The sequence below is a fragment of the Trachurus japonicus genome, chromosome 1 (assembly GCF_045865225.1).
Source record: "Trachurus japonicus isolate A0001 chromosome 1, Traja_1.0".
Lineage (NCBI taxonomy): Eukaryota > Metazoa > Chordata > Actinopteri > Carangiformes > Carangidae > Trachurus > Trachurus japonicus.
Window position 1 is genome coordinate 39,328,938 of NC_140907.1, and position 15,118 is coordinate 39,344,055.

Below are 15,118 nucleotides of genomic sequence, written 5' to 3' on the forward strand. Positions count from 1 at the left end.
GCGCGCCTAAAGTCAACTATTTGGGGGCACAAAAAGAAATTGGGGAGCGAAATTAAAAATGTTTATGGAACATATTATTTATTTAATTTTTTTACAGTTTTTACACTGGAGAACAGTAAAAACACCAACACTTCACCTTCTAATGTGACCCAGAATAGACAAACATGGAAATATTTCAACTTCTTTAACCAACAGACACGAGCCACAACCTGTTCTGTATTATGACCAACATGAAGTAAATACATTGGCCTTTGGTCAGCCCTATATATTATGGTATTAAACTACATCTTTTTATTTAACTAGGCTAGTTAAATCACAGTAGCATACTGATGTGTTGAACTTACAGGCTTGTTACTAAGTATGTATTAATTATCATGATAAATAAAACTCAGCCTGTCACACAGCTCCATGTTGTCTGTGTGTGGTGTTCAGGGACAGTCGGGACAGTCTGACAGCTCTGAGGTTGAAGTTTATATTAATGCACCGTGACACTCAGGGGTTAAAGCAAAAAATAAATAAATCTTTTGACTGCGGATACCCTGTTATTTCATATAAAAGTTGAAGTGCATACATATTTTATGATGCTGTGTATTTCAGGTGTAGGTTAATATACACACACCTCAGTCAGGAGGCCTGTTGATTGGTCCAAACAAGGTAACCAGTAGATGGGAATTAACGTCAGATTTAGTCACGGATCACCTCCAAACTCTCCTTGTCATGATATTTGAATTAATTATACATCAACACCAGCATCTATACTAAAAGCATCTGCGGCAGCGAGGGCTCTACCATGACATTTTTCCCAAGGAGCACGCCTAAAGTAAACTATTTGGGGGCACAAAAAGAAATTGGGGAGCGAAATTAAAAATGTTTAAGATGTTTAATTTAAGACATTTTAAGGCCTAAAATTTAGATTTTCAAATTTTAGACTTTTTAAGACCCAGCGGATAGCCTGCCTGCATCAACACTGTGAGCAGAAGGTTTCACAGAGGACGGAAATAAATGAGCAGTGTTGTGCTAGTTACTGAAAAATAGTAACGAGTTACAGTTACTAGTTACTTCATTAAAAAAGTAACTCAGTTACTTCAACCAAAAAGTAATGCGTTACTGAGAAAGTAACTTTTTCGTTACTTTAAAACGTTTTTTTCCCCAATGCTCCCATTAAAGGGATAGTTCAACATTTTGGACAGTTGGCCCATTGCCATAATCCCTATAGTCATAGCAGTAGGTTCGTTACCTTTAATTGTCGGTGTAAGATATTTTTAGAACGGCGGAGCAGAGCCGTGAGCTGCTCAGAGCTACGCTATGGAGGCTAAGGGAATTTCTTGGTTTTCCTCATCAAACTCATCAAATACACAACCCAACAACTCCAAAAGGCTGTCATGGACAAGTTGTGAGCTGCACATTCACCACGCTATGAGATAATAACGGAACGTTACGAAACGGAGCCGTTTTCGAGGTAAATTCATACAAAACCGCCGATGTGTGTTGCATTCAGGGACAGTTTTTCAGCAAGCAGTCTCTGTATTTACCCTGTATTTACCTCGAAAACGGCTCCGTTTCGTAACGTTGTGTTATTATCTCATAGCGTGGTGAATGTGCAGCTCACAACTTGTCCACGAAAGCGTTTTGGACTTTTGGGATTTTGTATTTGATGAGTTTGATGAGGGAAACCAAGAAATTCCTTTAGCCTCCATTGCGTAGCTCTGAGCAGCTCATGGCTCTGCTCCGCCGTTCTAAAAATAGCTTACACCGACAAATAAAGGTAACGAACCTACTGCTATGACTATAGGGATTATGGCAATGGGCCAATTTCCCAAAATGTTGAACTATCCCTTTAAATAAAGGTTGATCGAATTCCTCTCTAACCTCATTTCAGTTCTGTACTGATGCTGCTGATGAAAAAATGTTTTTTATCTTCAAAATGTTTCACAGTGTTGCAGTGTGCTCTGTCTTTCTTTCAATTCAATGAAACTTTATTGATCGCTAAAATGTAATGGGAAGTGTGTGCCGCTGTAAAACCTCACCAAAAGGAACGGAGTAACGCAGCGTCTGGTAACGGAAACGGAGTTACTGATTTTAAAAACACAACGCGTTACGTTATTAGTTACTGAAAAAAGTAACGGCGTTACTAATAACGCGTTACTACCCAACACTGTAAATGAGTGATCTGGATTTCAACAAATCTACTGTTTATTACTGTGGATGTTATGTTTATTATTAATATATTAAGTCTGTATGATCATATTTATGTTGTTTCCACCTCCTCCTCTGGGTGAAACCAGCAGCTGTGTGGAGTCTAATAGCTGTGATTTGCTGTTTGAGGCGTTGAGGTGTTGGTGGTTTAGTGGATGTGAAGGATTCGACCTGAGCTCCGTCACGTTTCTGCTCTCTGGACAAACAGGGAACTGGTTCGGTTTCAAAAACAAAAAGGAAAACGTGTTTGCGTTTGCGTCATGTTCTTCTCTCCATGATCTCCAACTTCCTCTGTGAAAACGAGACACGCAGTCTGTTCTCTTCCTTCACTGGCTGCTTGGTGGTTTTTGTGTTTGTCTTTGTTTTGTTTTTGCAACTAAATCAACTGAATAAAGTTGGAAATGAGGTCAAACCGTCTCCACTCGCAGGTCGACTGGACATATTTATATCTGTGTTTGGTTTCCTATAATTATTAGGTAGAAAACGACTACAGCCATGGACCACTTGAGGTTTGTGGGGCGGCGGCTGTTTCTTATTTTCAATTTATTATCATTAGTAATATTATTATTATTATTATTGTTAGTATTCTTTTTTCACTGTGTTATTATACTGCACTTATTTTAGCCTGCCACATCTCTAAATAAATAAATAAATAGTAAAAATGTTCTGCTGCTAAACTTCCTGTCTCTTCTGGCTCACAACAAACTTGTAGTTGTTTTTTTTATTTTTTATATTTGACGTCTCAGTTTTTGCTGCTGAGACTCAGCAACAAGTTGTAAAAGTTATAACAAATGACACATCATTCAAATTCAAAGTCATCCACCACCATCTTATTGTCAGTCTGGAATGAATTCAACACTATAAATAATAATAATAATAATAAATTCATATTCAAATTCTGTCCTGACATTGTGTCCAACCCTGACAGCTCCTTAAAGATCAATATGACACATACATTAGAAGTACATAAGTTCACTTCTTTCTGCCCCCATTCATTCAGGAATTTTATTATTTTTCAGGGTTCCCCAGGACTTTTTCAGGACTTTTCCAGCTGCTCCAGTCTGACAGACATGCTATTAGGCCATACACGTCGCCCCGTCCCATTCATGCTTTGGAGAAGTTGTAGTTCAACAGTTGTAGTTTATTTTGTACATTCAACCAGTTTGTTTCTATATTTATTTCATTTCTCTCACCGCCAGAAGTTTGATTTAAAGATGTCTATGGCTCAGACTTATCTATGAAATAATCTCTTACGTGCTCAGAAATTAAGACAAATTTATCATAGAACAACACAAAAACATATTGTTTTTGTTTTTAAACCACGCCTAAAACAGCTCTCTTTTCTGGCTAAGCACATCTTTGGAAAAGAAATCCTTATAGTCGGGTCTGAAGAAGTCAAATCGAGCTCTGGTAGCTGATGTCACCATGTGATAAAAATTTTCCAGGACAACTCAGGCTTTTCCAGAATATTTTACCCTTTTTCTCAATTTCCATGTGTTTTGCATGACTGGATAATTGGTCAACCATTTTCCAGGTTTTCCAGGACGCGTGGGAACCCTGTTTTTGTATTACACTGTTTTTCTTTTCTTTTTTCAATGAATGAAACTAATAAATAAACTAAATTAAACTTACATGATGATGAAACGTTGGCTATAAACTGTTTTTACATCGCTGTGTTCACTGTACAAACTAAAACCATCTCAGTGACGGTGAATGAAACGTCAGAGAGGAAACTCACCTGTAAGTTACAAGGCCCCAGTTTTCCATGGCACCTGGAGGAAGAGGAGGAGGAGGAAGAGGAGGAAGAGGAGGAGGAAGAGAGAGTGTGTTTTATTAATTATCAACATTCGACTGTTTCACTACGATGGTTTCACTGTGATCCACGTGAGTTTGACTGTGACGACTCACCAGCAGCAAAATCAGCGATAGCTATGAGATCAATTTTAGGCAACGGATAAGGAACACTGAAGTAGTCTTTGTAGAAAGGTAAGGTCTTCGTCGCAACCTGCAACACACACACACACACAATTATTTAATGGCAAAGAGAAAAGATGAAGTCAGAGGAAACCGATTCCCTCCAAACAAACATATCAAGTCGACGGCAACGGCTCGCCAGCCTGTCAGACATGATGCAATGAAGCAGCGGCTAAAAGAGGAAATAGGTCTGATATGAATCATCACCTGCAGTGATACACACACAACCGGCTTTGTACGCGAAAATAAAGGTAAATACACAGTAACTACATTACAATTAAATGTAACAACAAAAAACTATTAAAGAAATACTTCCTCTGAAGGATTAAAGGGATACTTCACCCATGTTTACATCATACATCCAATGGTTTACAACGACAAACGAACATCTCGCAGCAAATCTCTGTTGTAGCTACTACTAAAACAAGGCTAAAAACTGAGATCACATTAATTTTTTCTGAACAACTTTTCCATGTGGCGGCTTCAGGACACTTGGGTCGGTACAGACGAGCAGTATATTTTGAAATTTGTTTATTTGGATAAAACCCCTTGAGATGTATCATCTCGTTTTCGAGGGGGTCCAAACATATAGACAAACATAGATTCAACAGACAAACATGTTCTCAACAATATAGAAAAACAAACAGACAAATAAACAAACAAAACAAACAAACCAGAAGACAAAAACAATAGTACAAACAAGGACAAACCACAGTTATTTTAACTACATTGAGACAAAACAAAACAACCATAGTAGGGCCACAAAGGTCAACACTGGGACTAAAATGACAGTATATAATGATTAGTAACAGATCAACAACGGTATCTGGATGTTTCATAGTGTGTGTTTTGGACCATTCAAAAGTGAGCTCTATCCACCGCCATTATATGAAAATCCGTTTTGATGACTCTGAAAGTTCTCCAAACCCTTCCTTGGCCACGACGGTGAGTAGAAAATTGGTGAATTATCGATTTTAGGTGAAGTATCCCTTTAATAATTGGTTCTATATTAAAAGATACTTTAAATATTTTGTTTATACAATTAGTAATGCAATTATATTTTGGACTATATTTGATTTTACACATTTATAGTGTTGTAATCGTACCAAGAAAATCTATCATCCTGACATCCCAGCTGCAGAGATTTGGACTAAAACTGTGGTTTCCTGTTTGGAAAGTGTGTTTTCATGTGTTTTCATGTGTGTGTTTCCGTGTGTGTGTCCGTGTGTGTGTTTGTTCTCACCTCCAGTGCAAACTTGCCCTGCTCGGACTTCCCCACGGGCGTGTAGACGCGTACCGTTATTCCGTCTGACGACTGGCTCTCCACGTAGTCGTACTCACCGATGACAAAAGCTACAAGGTAGGTGGACATGATGGGCGTGGTGGCGAACTTCACCTCCACCAGGTTCTCGTCCTCCGGATATGGCTTTCGATCAATGACATTCTGACCAGAGAGACGAGAGAGAGGAGAGTTATGTTAGGTGGGAGGTTTTTATCTTGTTTTTTTATCAGGTACAGGAATCTTGAAGTTAATTTTCATACCTTTTTAAGACTTTTTCAAGACCTTCTCAATATTTTTTAATACCTCACCACCACTTCAAGCTGTGACCATTTACATCAGTGACACTTTTAACTGAACATGCAGTTTTAGTTTGTGATAAAGACTATAGACCACTATGATACAACAGAATTCAAAATAGGCTGGGATAATAAATAAAAGGCAAAGTTTATATTAAAAAAAATTGCTCCACTCTCAAAAAACAAAAACAACAATCTTCTTTTCTTATTTATGTACTGGTTCATCGTTGTTTAAAAAAAAAAAAGAATAAATTCACACACTTTCACAATGTTTTTTAGACACTAGAAACTCCTGGACAGCTAATTCAGAAAAAATACCTTCAAAATTTAAGACTTTATAAGGTCGTGAAAAGACTTTTTAATACTTTTTAAGGGTTTTCATTTACCCCAAATTGATTTATCACCTTTTAATACTTTTCAAGACCCCAAGGATACCTTGTTTATAAATGTCTTGAGGGCGAGTGACAAAAAATAAAAGTCTGAAAGTGAAAACAAAACAATAAACTGAAGATTTGAACAGTTTCAGCCTTTAAACCTGTGACAGTGAAGCTCCATCGTCTGGAGAGCAGAACGGGTTTGTTTTGGACAGATGGAAACTTTGTGCTCAGTGAAGCAAAAGGTCAAGAGGAATATACTTTTTATTTGTTAGATTTAAACTAAAGGACATCTGTCTGTCTCACTGTCAACACATCCCATAAAAAACACAAATATCAGCTCCAAACACTGTAGGACCAACAAGGACAGAAGTGTGTAATTATTCAGTTATTATAATTATTATTTACACCTTTTTTTCCCCAATTTTCTTTTCTATTTTTAGTATTTTATATAAATCTTGGATGTACATTGTCTATATTTTCTATTATGTCCTTTATATTCTAACCGTTTGTCTCTGTTGATACTGGAATACTTGAATTTCCCCTGGGATCAATAAATTATTATTATATTTTTAGGCTTTTTTCTGCTTATCTTCATTGATTTTATTGACTTTTCCCAAAGAGTTTACAGCTGCTGCACAACTGGAAGAATAAAACACTGTTTATTTATCGTTAAAGTCCCACTCCCGCGACCCTTTTCGGCCATTTTAAAACCAGCTCATTAGCCATGCACATTAGCAATGCACCTCTGGGGGGTGGGCGGAGACTGTGCTGCTCTGCACCCGCCCAGCCACCTCCTCGCACCCCACCCCCCCCCCGCTTGCTGACAGCTGGACATTGTACAATTACAGATTCAGCGCGTTTAGCGTAAAACTCCACACTGGGATTCGATCCCAGACTGGTGCATAGTCCCTGCACTCAGTGCAAGCTGCTCTACCAGGTGAGCTATATCTGTTATACCTTGACAGCTACACCGAGCTGTGAAGGCTTTCACCTCTGAGCCAGATGCAGAGCGGGGCGGGAGCTTGTAGCACTAGTATAGTAGTAGTATAGTAGTAGTAGTAGTAGTAGTAGTATAGTATAGTGCCCTCCCCTGGAGCTGTGACACCCTCAACTCCAGTCTCCCTGAAACTGCCAGTTTGAGTCTGCCATTGGTTCACAGCAATTTGAAGGCAGAAAAACTCAGAAATGCAATTTTGCACTTCCTTTTCTGCTGATATGTGCTCTAACACAAGAAAAATGCCACAGGAACATGTGAAAAGCTCAGAAAACACGATTTTCACGGGAGTGGGTCTTTAAAGAGTAAATAATGAGCCTCTCATTAATATTTATTACCAGTGTTTGAGGGATCGTTGCAAAAAAACATGAGTGAAATGAGTCAGTTAATCTGTCACAGTGTTGATGGTCGCTAACGGTTACACACTGACAGTTTGTATCGGATCAGATTTGGTTTTTAAGAATCAAACAACTTTTTTTGGGAAAGAAAGTGCTTTTATTTTGAAAATAGTTGGAAGCAAAAGGTTGGAATAAAGTTGGATAATATATCATCTAGAAAAAACAATAAAATAACTTCTATTGCTGGAATAAAATGTGCATTACTAGGCCTTTTTTTCCAGTGGCTGTTGGTCCAGACACATCACAGCCACGTCCACAGGAGGATTAAGAAGAAGAGGAAGGAGCCGTTGGTGGTCGACTGTGACTCAGTGAGGAAGAGGAGGAGGAGGAGCCACTTCATTTACACTATAAAACATCTTCTACCCCCCCTCCCCCCCCTCTCTCTCTCCGTTTCAACACCACCACTGTGCAGCATCTGTCCACGCTCCGGCCAAACCGAGTATTATTGTCTGTAAAGGTCACCGCGTCCTGACGGAGGAAACACTTCAGGTTTCCTCAGGTCGTTTCTAACACAACTTCTGTTTTCTGTCACCGTCTGGTGTCAGATAAATAAAGTTTCTATTCAATATAGCTCCACTACTTCCTGAAATAAGCCAGTATAAACCCAGTAGAGCTCTGAGATCTACTGCCTCAGGTCAGATAGTGGAGCTCAGAGTTCAGACCAGACATGGTGAAGCAGCATTTAGCTGCTATGCTACAACAACTGGAACAAACTACCAGCAGAACTGAAATCAGCCCAAACTGTGAGCACTTTTACATCCAGGTTAAAAACATTTCTCTTTTCACGTGCTTATAGCTGAGAACTTTAAACTTATCTATTTTCTTTTATTTTACTTTTATCTGCTCTTGCTTTTAACTCTGTTTTTAGTGTTTTGTTTTTTTTTATTCTGTCTTATGCTTCTTTTTTTAATGTTTTGTCTTTATGTAAAGCACATTGAGTTGCCTTGGTATGAAATGCACTGCTATATAAATAAAGATGCCTTGCCTAGTTTATTTCCTGTCTTACATTATTGGACCAACTGATGAATCCAGGTGTGTCTGACCATTGTTGTGAGGTCAGACACACCTGGATTAATCAGTTGGTCCAATAATGTAAGACAAAAACAAAAACGAGCTGGCTTATTTCAGGAAGTAGTGGAGCTGTGCATAAAGCCCATTCTATTATCAATGAGTCACTAGTTAGCGTGTTAGCATGTTAGCACCTCGTCCATCAATCTACACAGTGTCCTCCATGTTTTTTTTGTTACGAAGCTGAAATAAACTCCTTTTATATCTATTTTTTGCAACATGAAGTACAACATTTAAAATCCAGGTCCTCATTTTTTTTTTTTTTTAAACTTTTACATGTCATAATAATGGTGGTTGCTACCCAGAGGCTAAATGAGGCTAAAGAGGTCGTTAGGGGACGATGACGTCATCACAGCCTCGTTGTGTTGATTAGTTTGGTCGTATTGATCTTTGATCTTCAGATTCTTCTAATCAAACACGACACTTTAAAGGTTCATTCCCCTTTATCCTCAGAGCAGTTTCAGTCTTTACTGACATCACACTTTACCTCCAGATGTTCCTGTTCCAGCTCATCTCTACTTCATTATTTTAATACTGTAATAACTGTTAAGGTTTTTATTTATTCCTAAATGTTTCTGTTCATCTCTTTCAGCTCTTTCACAATATTAAGTGTTTTTTCTTTTAAAGGTCCAGTGTGTAAAATAGGGAGGATTAAACACTTATACAAATATATTCATGGTTAGTACTGTATATTCAGATTTTGCCAATAAACCTTGTTAATTATTACACACTGGACCTTTAATATCATCATGTGTTGTAACACTTGTTGGTAATTTGTAGGGCTGGGACGATACGCTTTTCTCCCGATTCGATTCTTCTGCGATTTTTTGGATGGTGATTCTATTGAAATTGCGATTCTACGATACTGCCGATTCTCTCGATTTTTATTCTGCATTTTTAACATTTATCTGCACACAAACACTGTAGGAGCCTAGAAATGAACATACTCCATTATAAAGTGAACTTAAACCCTTTTCAAAACCTGGACTCTCTGTATGTAAAAAAGGCGAACAAATGCACATTGCACAATATTTAAAAAATAAATAAATAAAAAAAAATCCCCCCCAAAAAATAAATAAATCGATTTAAAAATCGTCAAAAAAGATATTGCGATATTTATGTTTATTCCTCCTAGTAATTTGTCATTCATGATCACATTTTTGTTGTGTATTTGGGTCAAACAGCTGAACAGAGAGTGTGTGTGTGTGTGTGTGTGTGTGTGTGTGTGTGTGTGTGTGTGTGTGTGTGTGTCAACGTACCATATTTGACAAGGCTACTCGGTCCTTGGGAACTATCAGAGTGATGTCGAAGGTGGCTTTGATAGCTGGCTCGTCCCAACAGGGGAACGCTCTGCGGGCGTCCGTGGCCTGAAGGAAGAGAGGGGGGGGGGGGGGGGGGGGGGGGGGGGGGGGGGGGGGGGGGGGGGGAGAGAGAGAGGGAGAGAGAGAGAGAGAGAGAGAGAATAAACAGAGAGTTTGAGAGAGAAGAGAAGAGAAGAGAAGAGAGTTTAGCTCCAGTCTGGAGGAGGAGAGTGACTCATTGTCCAGTCCACACCTTCACCTTGACTGTTTTGCACAAAGACCCAGTGCTCTGCTACACTTTTACATATTGTATTTTAATTCATATGTTCTTAAAGGGATAGTTCACCCAAAATTCAAATTTCTTCCCTCATTATCTCCTCCCCCTCATGTGGACTAAGGGCTGGGAGAAGTTTCAGAGTCCTCCGTGGCTTCTCTGAGTTACAGGGGGTCTCAACTAGTTTCACTCTGGGCTCCACATCTTCCCATGGTCGTTAAGTCGCAACCCACTTTTATAGAATTCAAACCAAGATTTTTTTTTTTTTTAAGCCTTTAAAAACTAATTTTGCTCTTTATTGAGCAAAGTGCATTTCAGAGCACATGAATGAAACTGAGGAGTTACCATGACAACTGCATGTACGGAAGTGAATGAAAAAATATCAAACTGCACAAAACGATATATTTGACTTCTAATGCATCTCTGCATTCAGAGCATGTTCACTAATGTGAATAAATATCAAACTGCACAAAATAAAGACCCACAAAACAAAACAAGATTCACTGCATCAGGCCACATTAATAAGAAAGTGAGGAGGAGCATTACAACTGCATGTGTTCACATGTCTCATGTGCCTTTCAATTAAGTTATTTTTCAAAATAAAAGACATGTCCAACATCAGATGTGCATTAAATATTATTTACTTTTTTGACCAGCTGTCCGCGACCCATCCAGAACGGGTCTAGACCCACTTTTGGGTCCCGACCCACCAGTTGAGAACCACTGCTCTGAGTTACAGCGGGGGTCCGTGCAGCAGTATTTGTCCATATAATGGTTGTGAATGGAGCTCACTTTTCTTCGTAACAAAAAGACACACCAAAAAACATCCAAATACCTCCATACTGCTCGTCTGTAATGTCCATCTTGTATTGAAGCCCCGACATGAGAAATTGTTCCAAAAAAAATTAAATAAGTCTATATTTTAAGCTTGTTTGTAGCGGTAGCTCCCAGTGTCTCAGTTCACTGCTCTTCCTGTGACCGGCGGAACAATTTCTCATGTCGGGGCTTCAATACAAGAGGGACATTACAGACGAGCAGTATGGAGGTATTTGGATGTTTTTTGGTGTGTCTTTTTGTTACGAAGACAGTTGGTATCCATTTGCAACCGTCATATGGACATACAGTGCTGCGCGGAGCCCCCCTCAGGGTTCCTACACATTTGAAATTTCCAAATTCCATACTTTTTCCAGACCCTAATTTCCAGACTTCTCGGTAAAAAAAATCTAATAATTTGTGATATTTAAGTAAATAGACGTGCATAATATAAAAAAAGTATGCAATTTATAATTTCTTTTCATTATTCTGAATGGGTATGCCATTATGCAATTGCAACCAAATAATTTCCAGAAGATTGTAGCTAGATACAATAGCACATACAAAATAATTAACTCAAATAACTTCAGGTAAGACCAAACCAAGATAAGACAAATAAAATAAATATATTTCTATACATTAGTTTCCATTTTCCATACTTTTACAGACCTGGAAATGTATAAAATCAAATTCCATACTTTCCATACTTGCGTAGGAACCCTGCCCCCTGTAACTCAGAGAAGCCACGGAGGACTCTGAAACTTCTCCCAGCCCTTAGTCCACATGAGGGGGAGGAGATAAGGAGTTCAATTTGAATTTTGGGTGAACTATCCCTTTAATGAAACAGTTCATGTCTCATCTCTTGTGCACTGCAGTTGAATTGACAATAAAAATCTTATTATTCCAGTCGTTTTTTTCTTTCTCCAAAGTCAGACTGGACGACAGCTCCTTTTAATCTGCTGAGTAGAATCACTGCTCTAATTTAAATAAGTCGTTAAACGCTCGGCTCGTCACACACACACACACACACACACACACACACAGGGTCTGGACTCAGACACTTCGCTGCAGCAGCTGTAACACAAACGTTGTCTAATGATAATTATAATTCAGCTGTGTGTTTTCTCTGTGCGCCAGGTGAACGCCCGAACACTGAAGTCGTCTGTCAAACCTGAGTCAATGAAGTCATCAGACTTTTACTTTAAATAAAAACAACCTGAGGTGAAACATCTCATCTCCGACCGCAGCAGCTCATCATCCTCTGGATCAGGTTACAGTGGTGAGGAGCTCGGGCTGTTTATGGATTATTATTATTATTATAATAACAATAAATAGGTAAATGACTTCTACACTGACTTCATGAAAACTGTTCAGTTTGTCAGGATTTACTCAACTGGAACAAAAAACAAAAAACAAACAGCAGCAACTTGTGACAGATGTTGTGAAACATCTGGAGCAGCAGAAAATAAGATTCTCATTATAAAACCAGGAAGGAAAGTTCTACAAAATCTAACTTTAATCCATTTATTGATGTGTGGGTGTTTATATATAATTTATCTTTTAAATTATAATTATTTATCATATTCCTCCTTGACTTGTTTATTTTAAGATACACAATTTCATTTAACTATAATGCAGCTTCCTGTAAACATATGTAGACAGGGTTCAAACTTAACTTTTTTGCTCACTGGCCAACTGGCTAGTGAGCTTTAAAAATCTACTGGCCAGAAAGATTTTTTACTGGCCAAAAATTATGTATAGCTGTTTTGTATATTTTTCATTGTGTTGAACTGTTATAATACACTCATAAGCATTTTTAACACATATCATAGCTATTAGCATATTTTTGTGTGGAATAAAGGAGTCAAGTTTGCCTTTTTTCCCTAAAAGGTTTATTTTAGGGATGCACACGGTTAACTGTTTAACCATTAATCTATACTGTAACAAGAACTTGACCGAATAATACTATCAGTTATTTATATATATTTATTTATTAGCTATTAGTTAAAAGTTTCACAGGAGGACTGACACTGTGCACCATGAAGGAAGATCAGACAATAAATGTAGCTACACGGACATAGATGTGCATCACCTGTAATAACGGCGCTGCAATTAAAAAAAATAAAATAAAAAAACGTGGCAGCTCTCCTGCAGCTCCACAGAGGAGCTGTCAGAGGAGCTGCTGCTCCTCTCTCTTCAGTCTGGTGTTTGGCTGCACTTTCAATAAGAAAAGTTCTGATTCTGCTGATCGCGCTCATATGGAACTTCTCTTATTGAAAGTGCAGCCAAACACCAGACTGAAGAGAGAGGAATACACACCGTTGTAATCGGTCACAAATCTTTGCTATACGGCATGTTATGAGCTTTAGGATCTGAACGACACCGACTCACAACCCAAGCGTCACAGCCGGGTCGGGAGGAACTGTAACAACAACCAAGTAGTTGGATTTTTTTCACTCGCCAGTCAGCCGGCTTCCTTTACTCGCCAAAGCATCAAAGTTAGTCGCCACTGGCGACTGGCGACCGCTAATTTTGAACCCTGTATGTAGGTTTATAGTGTGTTGTGTGATGCTGTGTGTGTGAATGAATCATGTTCTCTATAGACCAGTTCAACGTCGACGTCACAGTGACGTTTCCAGACTTACTGGTGGCAGAAAAATACCGGAAGTAAGCAACTAATACACATCCCGACATACAGCTCAACTTTAAAAAGCAGCTTGGCTGCAGCACGACCCTGATCTGCGATGATGCTCCTCAGGGATGGGTTAAATGCAGAGAAAGAATTTCACTGTATTAGCTGTATATGTGACAAATAAAGTACCTTTTTTTTAGAGGGTGAATTTAATAGGGCTGCCCCCGACCAAAGATTTTGTTGGTCAACCAGTGGTCGTCACTTATGGCGATTAGTCTATTAATCGCCCCCCCCCCCCCCCCCCCCGTCAGACACGTTCCGCCATAGTAGCTCACACACATCACACAGCTTATGAAGTTGATAAACAGTCAACTGTCTCAATACCAGTGTTGCCCCTGGCTTTCTTTTTCCCTTTTTTTTTTGCCCGCGGTCAGGTTGAGGATTAATTAATTAATGCTCGTGACTCCGGCCGTGTTGGGTCCGAGATTCAACAACAAGCCGGTCGGGTTTCACCGTTATTACCGGCAGAATGCCCCTTTATCACCAATAAACACAGTAGATGAGGAGGGTAAAAAGTTACTGAGCTCAGGCTGTGTGACGGGGGGGTGGGGGTCCGCGGCCTGGAGCGGTGCAGGCATAGACATGTCTATGGGTGCGGGTCTCTGGCTGCAGCGGGGACTATCATGGATCCGCTCCGTGACACTGAGACTGACCGCCGGTGTCGTGCCAAAAAAACAACAACAAAAAAGTGTCACGTCACGACCTCCTGTATCTGGCCCTTCAAAATAAAAGCCCCATAACCTTTCATATACAGTTCAGTCATTGATTTTGACTTAATTTTGACAAGACGGCTTCAAATTTTTATTTGTTTTTCCTGCGACCAATCGACCAATGAAATTTTGGTCGGCTAATGATTTTTTGGTCGACCAGTGCTTGGTCGACTATTTGGGGGCAACCCTGTATTTAACGTAGAAGAAAATCTAATATTTCATTAAACTCACTTCACTTCTGTGTGGTGTCATGGTTACAGGCTGCACAGTGTGGGAATGAAGGCTGAATAAACCGTCACAACATTAATATTTATCGTACTGACGGAGGAAGTTTGCTTGGATGCACTTTAACTTCACACACGTCTTTGTTTTTTAAATTATTAATACAAGTGCACACTGTCCTGAAACCCAATATAGTATATACGTATATATGTCAAACCTCGTGACAGACAGACAGACAGACAGACAGACAGACAGAACGACAGACAGACAGACAGACAGACAGACAGACAGACAGACAGACAGGCAGGCAGAACAGACCGCCAAAATAAAGGTCAGCTTTGTTTCTGACTGGTTCTTCCTCATTCACTGACTCCTCCTCTCTCTTTCTCTCTCTTTCTCTCTCTGTGTCATGTTCAACCACAGATTTACAGCCGAGGTCCAGACCGGACTGACCCGGTTCTGAACTTTCCCACAGAACACAGAGGAGGAGGAGGAAGAAGAGGAGGAGATTTCAAAACAAA

General features: G+C 39.3%; 1 protein-coding gene across 1 annotated transcript in view; it reads right to left on the reverse strand.

The window, feature by feature from the left end:
* Positions 1-15,118, reverse strand: part of LOC146992581 (puromycin-sensitive aminopeptidase-like protein) — a 33,445-nt gene that overhangs the window by 7,966 nt on the left and 10,361 nt on the right. Inside the window, exons 5-8 of the mRNA XM_085791011.1 lie at positions 9,845-9,952; positions 5,414-5,614; positions 4,105-4,201; positions 3,935-3,968 (exon numbers count right to left, since the gene is read on the reverse strand). Of these exons, the coding sequence (XP_085647137.1) occupies positions 3,935-3,968; positions 4,105-4,201; positions 5,414-5,614; positions 9,845-9,952 (440 nt within the window). The remainder of the gene's footprint in view (positions 1-3,934; positions 3,969-4,104; positions 4,202-5,413; positions 5,615-9,844; positions 9,953-15,118) is intronic.